General features: G+C 35.6%; 1 protein-coding gene across 1 annotated transcript; it reads right to left on the bottom strand.

Moving 5' to 3' along the window:
- Positions 1–305: 305 nt before the first annotated feature.
- On the bottom strand, positions 306–3,486 carry LOC108487483 (RNA-binding protein 2-like). Its single transcript, XM_017791837.2, has 7 exons — positions 3,265–3,486; positions 3,051–3,157; positions 1,869–2,005; positions 1,487–1,775; positions 1,317–1,378; positions 1,104–1,185; positions 306–757 (listed from the first exon to the last, which is right to left on the bottom strand). The coding sequence occupies exons 2-7, from the start codon at positions 3,136–3,138 to the stop codon at positions 654–656; spliced, it is 762 nt and encodes a 253-aa protein (XP_017647326.1). The 5' UTR covers positions 3,139–3,157; positions 3,265–3,486; the 3' UTR covers positions 306–653.
- Between the last annotated feature and the right edge of the window lie 7,037 nt (positions 3,487–10,523).

Genomic DNA, 10,523 nt, shown 5'->3' with positions numbered 1-10,523 from the left:
ATATATCAACCCAAAGATTATTAAATTTACCATCAACAATATGCTCCAAATACCCTTAAAACTATTAAAAAAAAAATTTAACCTGGATCTAGTAACTTTCCTAGGAATGTGACAGGGAAAGCAGTAATTCTTTAATACCAGTTTCAATCTTAGAAAGAGTGGGTAATTTTTTAACTACTATTAAATAATAAAGACAAATAAATATAAATAGCAGTATAAATAACAAATCATTTTTTTCCAAATCTTTTCATGATCTTTTTATATATATATATATATTGCAATTACAAAATGAATATTTGGATAGATTTATCCTAAATTACTTCGCTAATTTTTTTATTAACACTAAATTCAAATGCCGGCATCTTCTATACCGCCAGAAAAAAGAAAACCCTCTTTCATCTAAAAGTGTTATTGTACAACACAGGTTCCAGAAACGCGCAATTGCTTGATCCTCTCTCTACTAAATTTTTCTTTTGTGAATCTCTAGCGCCAATGATTAGCAGGATTTGGCAATTTAAATTGCAAATTTTAAATGTACTTTTTTAATTAAAAAGGGCACTCCTCGAAACCCTATCATAGATGGAAAATATGAAATAAAGTTGCCTTAAAACTGGCTTGCATATAATAGCCTGATTGTTTCCAGAAAGTGACATTCACCTCCTTCCACGAACTCCAGAACCTGACCGTGGACCTGGGTTCCGGGAAAACTGTAGCCTCAAGTAGTTAGAATCAGGATCATGTTCATCGATTTTATAACCTGCACAATCCACAAACAAAAGTAAACTTTCGCGAACTCAAGCATTAACACAAATGCACAGATCAGCCGACGTATGATGCGCTCTTGGCATATTATCGTTCATACTAGTCTTTTCAAATGCATGCCCAAACTGATAGCATTTATTTTGCAGGAAAAAGAGTTCAAACTTCTTGTCTTTAAGCAAGTAATACATACGCCTCCAACTTGAGCCAAATGCTCAAGTGTGTGCACCAAAGTCTATCAAAAGTATCCATTTGTCATTTTTTTCTCCTGAGAAAAAACCATGGTACGTTTTCCAGTGATAGCTGTTTCTACAAATGTCAAAATCAATGGAAGGAGAGATCACCTTGCAAGGCACTCATTGCAGTTGCTGCACAAGCAGGACTTGAAAAATCAACAAAACAAAGGATAATAGGATCTCCCCCACGCTGCATTACCAATGCATCGGGTTTAGCATTCAACATACACTTATGACAGTTTCCCAGCTCTTAATAAAACAACAAACTAAGTCATGATACAGGAGACAAATAAAGTATTTGCAAACATCCAGTTCACTTACATGTTTGTATTCTTTACTCACTAGTCGTACTTCTTTATATCCCACAAAAGGGCGAAAGATATCTAAAGCCTTGGTTAAGGAATGTGAAGCAAGGTAACCAAGTTAAAATAAGGTATCATGGAAAACATATTTATATATCTTATTAAGCATTACATCATTAAACAGGATACGGGCTACTTCCCTCCTTGTGCTGTCAGGAGGAAGTCCCTCAACAAATAGAGTATTGGAAGCATCCGGAGGCAGAGGTAGAATATCCCGACCTAGCCTTGCCATTGGGTCAATGGGAAATTGACCGCCAAAACTGACATTTCCACCATTTAGTGCCAGATCTGGAGCAGCAGATGCAGGACGACCCATCACAGGAGGATCAGCCATTGGACGAGCAGGCATTGCAACACCAACAGCCCTTCCCAACCCACCAAATGTACTAGCTTCTCCAGAAGTAAAAGAAGAAAGTTGCTTCAAAACCATTTTAATGAATGCTTTTAGAAAACAAAAATGGGGATGCATGATGAGGGATAATTATGCATGAGTAAAGATTCAAAATGGTACCGCACTCTGTAGATAACGATCATATGCTGATCCAATGGTTTTCGTATCCTTCACAGCCAGGTGTCCACCTTGATCATCATCTCTTGCCAGATTATGATGCATCTCATGAGCTGGATGCAGCCCAGAAGGCGGGGCATCTGTGAAGGTGAAAATTAAACATTTGATCAACCTTTTCTTAATTCAGATAATGTCTTTCAAGAAATATACAGAAGTGAAACATGCATACTGCTTAAACTCGTTACAAACAAAATGGAAACCTAAACAGCGAAAAAGCTAAATGCAAGTCTGAACAAAATTGGTACTACCTAAGATGAAATAGGTAACTTGTCGCAAATAGAAACTATGCACATATAACTTAATTTATTTCAGCAATCGGATATGCACAAAGAAAATTGTACAAAAAAAGAAAAGACAATTTGAAAAAGAAAAAAGAAAATGAAGGGTAAAAGAACAATTGAACTAAAGCACTAGATACCTTAAGCTAAGGTTTGATATTGAATATTGAACTAAGTATTTGGAAATAGAGCACTCAAACTGTCTACAGCATTAGCAGTTAGTTGTTAGTTCAAAAGCTGTTAGTCGTTAGCTTGCTAGTTAAGTTTGTTGGTTCTGTTGATTCACTGACGTTGGCAGGTCGTTAGAAAAGCATTTTGTAGATTTTGTTATAAATTGGTTATAGTATTCAGTTTTTCATTGAGCAGATCAGATTTTTTGGTGATGAATCAAGAAAGAATATAAGTTCTAAGTTCCCTTTTCATTCTTTTGTTATGTTTTCTCTTTGGCTTTCTTTTTGTTTTCTTGAGGATGCTTATGCATAAATGTATCTAATTGGACAAAATAAAACTCAATAACAATTAAAAGAGAAAAGTTTCTCCCAACATAAAGTTGAACAAAAGCATACCAATCTAATCGAATTTTTTATTTTTCCTAAACTGATATCAAAATCGGCTAAAACTAAAACACAATAGAACAAAATTAAACCCAATAACAAAGGAACCAACTTTTTCCCAACATGAAGTTTGAACAAAATTCTAACACTCCATTAAAAAGTTCTCGAAGTTTCCTAAGCTGATATCAATAGCTGCAGAAATTAAAACACAATTGAACAAAAAAAATTTACAAGATAGGTAAAAAAGATAGAGGGCAAGAAAATTATTTGAAACGTAAAGGAAAGAAGCATACCATAGTCAGTACGAGGTCGTTTAAGCATCCCACCTGAGGACAGCATCGGAGGAGTTGGCTGCTGCCGATTCCAGTAATTATCCGCCATTAACTTTTGCTTCAATCCCCTTTGCAAAAACAAAAAAATATATTTAATTTTTCATATTTACCAGATTGAAAAAAAATAAAAGAAAAAGAAAGGAAAAGGTATTTAATTGACAGAGAAAGAAATGACCTTGGCTCAAAATTAAGGAAACCCTAGCCCTGGCTCTGAACTTGTCCTTCTCTTCCGTTTATTTTCGTCGAGATTTTTATTTTTGTTTATTTTTATTTATTTTCTATTGCAAAACCCAAAAAAGATTTGCAGAGGAGATTCTCCTATGGGCTTAAGTTAAAAAAAGGTTTGTACTAATTTAATTGTTCCTTAATATTAAAATTTTAAGGTAACTTATACCGTGAATTTATTTTGTTTTTTTTTAATCTTTTAAATAAAAATTGTGAATTGGCCACTATCATTAATTTTTTGTCTACTTTTCTTTTAATGAATTGCACATTCAACAATCTATTTTTTTAAGGCTAAATAGATAATATATGATAATTTTTAATTGATTAAATATTTCATTTTTTTTCAAGATTTAAGAAAATAGGCTGATTTTGGAGATAGTGTGTGAAAGTATATCCAGTTGGGCGTGCTTTCTATATAGTTGGTAGGAAAGCACGTTTAGCTCTCTCTTTCTCATCAACCACTAATTTTTTTAGGGCTAGGGTTGATTATTAGGGTTGGGTTTTTTTAGGAATTAGGGTTTTTATTGGGTTTAGGGTTTTGAAAGTGAAATCGTAAAAGTTTATAAGTAGATTTGAGGGGTCAGGGATGCGATAACGCGTCTCAAAACACATACATTTCATCTGTCATGTTGGAATACGATCATTACTTCAGAAACTCATCCTATGGAAGTCGGGTTTGGGGGTGATAGTGCTTGATATGGTCACAAGTCAAAGTCTAAGTCGAGGTCTCAGTCGAAGGCCATTATGCGATCATGGTTCACGTATAACTGAGGGCCAGTTGATAATCATTATTCGGTCATGAGATCAAGCTTTTTGGATACCCACAAATTGTAACAGCCCGATTTTTGGGCCTTGTCGGAACAGTGGTTTCGAAACCACTAACCCGAGGTCGGAGAAATTATTTTTAATATTATTTTATGTGTTATAGCATGTTTATATAAGTGCATGAAAATTTTGGTAAAATAATTTTAGCGAATGCATGCTCAATTGCGAAAGATGACTAAATTGCATAAAGGGAAAAAGTTTTGTTTTTCTAGAAAATGGTGTTAAATAACTAGAGAATCATAATTTAGTGTCTTTAAAGGGCAAATAAACCCATTTTAATAAGGCTGGCCGGCTATAGAGACAAATAGGAGTAGAAAAGTCAAAATTAGATGAAGTTAGTAGCTTAGTTTTGACTAGAAATAAAACAAAAAGAAAGGGGTTGTCATCTTTTTCATATCTTGTCCATACCATCGAAAATATTAGCCATTTTAGGGGTTTTGGAGCTTCAAAATTTCAGCCACTCCTTACCCTTACAAGTAAGTGATTTTGATGGCCTTTCTTAATAATTTTTGTATTTTTGGGACTCTTGTAGCATAATCTAACTAATGAGGGGACTATTTTGCAAAATGGTTGAAACTCTAGGGTTTTTCCAGGAGAGTGTTCATGTTGTTTGCTGAATTTTTATGGAAGAAAATGAATCATGGTTGTTAAACAAACAACTTTTGTGAAGTAGTTATCATGAAAACCCTTTTTGCATAAGTTATAAATTATGTGGTAAATGTGTGAAATGATGGAAATTGTGGGCTGCTTCCAGTATATAAAGAATTCGGCTTGGCTTGGTTAGTGAGAAAATTTGATAAAAATTGATTTACGAGCCTATGAGTAAAATTGTAATTTTGTGAAAGTTTAGGGGGAAAATGGTCATTTTGCCAAAATATGATTTATGAGATGTATTGATTAATATGATGATTAAATTAGTGAATTTTTATCATTTTAGATCAACAGATACAAAATTGGGGCCTAGACTAGGGGAAGGTTAAACAAGTAGACTAAATTCAACTAGTCGCCTGAGATAAGTTGTATGTAAGTAAGGCAAGTTTATCATTATTATGTGTTGAATGATTAATTTTGTGTAATATGGTTGAAATTGCTTATGAATAATGCATGATAAAATTCAATGTAGTAGAGTCCTGATTGAACCTAAGATTAGATTGGATATCCATGCTATAACATTTGAGTGATATGTGTGCCAGTGTAAGACCATGTCTGGGACATGGCGTCGGCCACGATATGAAAGCCAGTGTAAGACCATGTTTGGAACATTGCATCGACGATGTTGTGAGAGCCAATGTAAGACCATGTCTGGGACATGGCATCGGCATTGATATGTGCGCTAGTATAAGACCATGTTCGGGACATGGCATCGGCCACAACATGAGAGCTAGTGTAAGACCATGTCTAGTGTAACACCCCGTACCCGAGACCGTTGCCGGAGTCGAACACGAGGTGTTAACGGACTTAATTCATTAATTAAACAGCTCATACAATTCATTTTAAAATTTCCAGACAAGCTGGCTAACTGCATCACAGTCGCTTTAAAAATCATATCTCGAGTTACGAAACTCGAAATCCAATTCTGTAAATTTTTCCTGAAACTAGACTCATATATATATCTACTAATTTTTTTCTAGAATTTTTGGTTGGGCCAATTAGTACAGTTTATTAGTTAAAGTCTCCCCTATTTCAGGATTCAACTACTCTGACCTCAGTGTATTACGAATCAGATATCTCCCTGTACAGAGCTTCAATGACTATGCCGTTTATCTCTAATAAAACTAGACTCAATAAGGAATCTGTACATATAAAGCATGACTTCTAATTATCTTTGTAAAATTTATGGTGAATTTCCAAAGTCAGAACAGGGGATCCAGAAATCGCTCTGGCCCTGTTTCACAAAAATTTAAACATCTCATAAAATATAGCTTATATACCTGTTTCGCTTATTCCATATGAAAATAGACTCATCAAGCTTCGATTCCATAACTTATTCATTATTTAATTCCATTTCTACTATTTTTAGTGATTTTTAAACTCACGTCACTGCTGCTGTCTGAATCTATTTTATGGTAAATTTTACCTATTTCATGGTTTCCATGGATTAGCTAGCAATTTGACATACATAATACCAAATATGATCATGATTAGCCATTCCAATGGCTAATCATTACCAAGCATTTCTATCTCCATACCACTCAATAACCATATCATAAGACCATATATACAAAATGATTATAATGCTATACATGCCATACTCAAAATATACAAGCCATTATGTCAAGATGGTATACGGATAGTGTGAGCGTGCCTCGACCGTTTTCGATTTCGAGCTAGCTTGTCAACACTACAAGGAATGAAAAGGAGGAGTAAGCATAAATGCTTAGTAAGCTCACATGCAAATAGCAAGTAACATAACCATATAAGCAAACATAAAACATCATTTGCATAATCATCACCAAGACATTCATATCACCTTTTCATTTATCATCTTACCATATTGTTGTTATATCGAGTTTTCAACCCGAGGGTTAAGTACATACCTGTTCAAATTATCCATTTCACAACACTTACCAATACGTCCCTTTCATCTTGAGTATTCCTCCATTTGAGTAGAACTTTACCCGTTGAACACATCTAATATAATTCGGATACATGGAAAGTTTGCACATAAGTGCCACATATGTAGCCAAGCTACCATGTAACCCGCCCATAAGTGAACTCGGACTCAACTCAACGAGCTCGGGCGTTCGATCCATAAGTGAACTCGGACTCAACTCAACGAGTTCGGATGCCTAGTTACATCTCACGAACTCGGACTCAACTCAACGAGTTCGGACGCCGCATCCATAAGTGAACTCGGACTCAACTCAACGAGTTCGGATGCCCAAATATCCCAGTGACATGTCACTTGTATCCTAATCCATTCCCGAGGTTCAACGGACCTTTTTCCCAATCATGTGTCTCAACCATCTTCTACGGAATGCCGATACCGATACTCGGTAGTATTTCACATTTTCCAAGTATATCACATAATTTGACATATTATCAAACAATTATCACAAGTATAATATTTCATAATAATTATCATATTATTTAAAAAACATTAAAACATTTAAAATAATAACTATGTTACCAACATTTACATATGAACTTACCTCGTATGCGAAAATGGCTAGTTTTACCATTTCGTCCACAACTTGGTATTTTCCCCATTTTAGCCCGAATTTCAGTTTTCCTTGCTCTATCATTTAAAATATAGTCTAATTAGGACTCACATTATTCAAATTGACCCAAAATCATATTTTTGAAAAATTACAATTTTGCCCCTAAACTTTTGCATATTTACACTTTTGCCCCAAAGCTCGTAAATTAAAATTCAGCCTATTTTCTTATGTTTTATGACATGCTGATCATTTTTCCCTTCTATGGCAACATCAAATTCTCACTCTAACATGTACTTATGACTATTAGGTATTTTTACCGATTAAGCCCTTTTGCTCGCTTTTCACTTAAAACCGAGTAGCACAAGTTGTCTAACATAATTTAAAACCTCATATTCTATCATAAAACACCAAAATACACAAATTTCACCTATGGGTATTTTTCCAAATATAAACCCTAGGTTAAATTATTGCTAGCATAAGCTAAATCGAGCTACGGACTCCAAAAACGTAAAATCATTAAAACAAGGCTAGAACGAACTTACAATCGAGCTTGGAAGCTTGAAAACCCTAGCCATGGTTTCTCCTTGCTATATTCGGCCATGGGGTTGAAGATGAGCAAAATTGGCTTTTAATTTTGTATTTTAATTCATTTTACCCTAAATGACCAAAATGCCCTTACTACTAAACTTTCCAAAATTCCATCCATGTCCAATTTTGTCCATAGACTTAGAAATTGGTAAAATTACTCTTTAAGGACCTCTAATTAATAATCTAATTCAATTTTATGCAAAATACTTCTAGAACACAAGTTTTGCAATTTATTCAATTTAGTCCCAAATTTCAAATTAAGCACTTTATGCATAAAATTTCTTCACGAAATTTTCACACAATCATGCAATCATATCATAGACCTTAAAATAATCATAAAATAATTATTTATATCTCGGATTTTGTGGTCACGAAACCACTATTCTGACTAGGCCCAAAATCAGGATATTACATCTAGGATATGGCATCGACATTGAGATGAGAGCTAGTGTAAGACCATGTCTGGGACATGGCATCGGCCTCGACATGTAAGCCAGTGTAAGACCATGTTTGGAACATAGCATCAACAATTTACCCTCTTGTATAAAAGCTTGTCAGATATCCTTTAGTATTCCAAATGGTTTCACGGGTTATTTTAAAAGCTTATGACAATGATATGGAGTGATATAATCATGTTGTGAGTGGTACAAGTTCTTATCCGAAACTCATGAGATATGAGTCTAGTTATGTTGCCTTGATGGTAAGAATGACGTGAGTAAGTTCTAGTTATGAAAATGATCTTGGTACGATATGGAAATTTTTTATTTATACTTGTGATATGTATATATATAAGCATGTAGTGATATTTACCCATGTTCACTCAAGAATGTTGTGTTGATTTATAATATGCATGGTTGATGTTGTTACTTATTTATATGTAACTTATTAAGCTTTATGCTTATTCCCTCTCCTTTTCATTTTCTTATAGTGCCGCCAAGCTAGTATCGGGGATCCAGGAACATTGGAGGCATCGATCACACTATCACATGAAGCTCTTGGTATAGCTAGTTAAAATGTTTTGATTGTGGCATGTATAGGGACTTGAATCTTTTGTTTAGTGTCTTGTTAATTTAATTACAAGTGTTGGATCTTATGATGGATGTGATATTTATTTTGTATAGGCCATTAATGTTGGCTAATATTGGTTATGATTAAATGCATTTGATGCAAATTTCTCATGGTTGTGGTTGATTTGGTTATATGTGTTATACTTAGATTGGTTTTGGTTGATATTGTGTAGGTTGGTGCAAGTAAGGGTGGCAAAAAGGCTTGGTAAATAGCCTTATTTTTGTCCACATGGGAAGACACACGGGAGTGTGTCTAGACCGTGTGTGACACATGGTCTGCCCCATGGGCGTGTAGTCCGGCCGTGTGTCCCCTACACCTAAATTTTACAAGTCAATATGCATGGTAGTAAGAACACAGGCATACACATGGCCGTGTGTCTCAGCCGTGTAGAGGACACGGCCTAACACATGGGCATGTGCCTTGGCCGTGTGCCCTTAAGGGTTGCTGATGTTAGGAACAGAATGTCAAGGTTTTTGCACACGGGCTGAGATACGAGCGTGTCATGGCCGTGTGGGAGACATGGGTCATGGACACGGGCGTGTGCCAAGTCGTATGAAAACCCCTATAGCTTCGAATCGAAAAATAAATTCACACGGGCTAGAGACACGGGCATGTCCCGATATGTTCAGACCGTGTGAGCCACACGGGCCTTCAACATGCCCTTGTTAAAATGGCACATGGGCATGTTGCCCTTCTACACGGGCATGTGCCACTATCTGCTTGAAATTTTACGAAGTATTCTAGAGTGCACAGATTAGTCCCGAATCAATTTCCAAAGCGTGCTCGGGGCCTCGCAGGCCCATAGTAAAGACATTAAGGTATTGTGAAAAGTTTTAAATTGGGATGAAATTTCATAACTAGGAAATGTATGATTGTATGTGTTTAAGTCCGGTAACACCTCGTATTCCTATTTCAGCGTTGAACTCGGGTAAGGGGTGTTACACAAATGATTCCTTATATATATCATGTAACACCCCGAACCCGAGACCATCGCCGGTGTCGGACACGAGGGGTTAACAAGCCAAGTTCACATGTTTTGCCCACCAATTTGACATTTCCAGTCAGGCTGGAAGACTGCGTCACCGTCGCCTTAAAAATCATATCTCGAGTTTCAAAACTCGGAAACTGGTTTCGTAAATTTTCCCTGAATTTAGACTCATATATCCATCCATGGATTTATTTCTAGAATTTTTGGTCGGGCCAATTGGTACAGTTTATTAGTTAAAGTGACCCATGTTACAGGGATCGACTGCTCTGACCTTCGCGCTGTATAACTTGAATATCTCTCTGTACAGGGCTTTAATGCTGGTGCAGTTTGTTTCTAATGAAACTAGACTCAAAATGGAATCTGTACATATAAGGTATGTCTCCTAATTCTTTCTGTATAATTTATAGTAAATTTTTAAAGTTGCGACAGGGGACCCAGAAACCGTTCTGGCCCTGTTCCACAATAGCTTCAATATCTCTTAACATGTAACTCCTATGACCATTTCGCTTCTTCCATATGAAAATAGACTCATCAAGGTTCATTTACATAGCTTATTCACTATTTAATACCATTCCTACA

Source organism: Gossypium arboreum, chromosome 2 (assembly GCF_025698485.1).
Source record: "Gossypium arboreum isolate Shixiya-1 chromosome 2, ASM2569848v2, whole genome shotgun sequence".
Lineage (NCBI taxonomy): Eukaryota > Viridiplantae > Streptophyta > Magnoliopsida > Malvales > Malvaceae > Gossypium > Gossypium arboreum.
The sequence above is the reverse complement of the archived record's forward strand: the minus strand, read 5'-3'. Positions and strand labels throughout refer to the sequence as shown.

Coding starts and splice junctions, on each gene's coding strand:
- LOC108487483 (XM_017791837.2), bottom strand. CDS start 3,138: ATGGCGGATAATTACTGGAATCGGCAGCAGCCAACTCCTCCGATGCTG. Junction 2,006..3,050: donor ACGACCTCGTACTGACTATG/GTATGCTTCTTT, acceptor TCACCTTCACAG/ATGCCCCGCCTTCTGGGCTG. Junction 1,186..1,316: donor TGAGTAAAGAATACAAACAT/GTAAGTGAACTG, acceptor TTGGTAATGCAG/CGTGGGGGAGATCCTATTAT.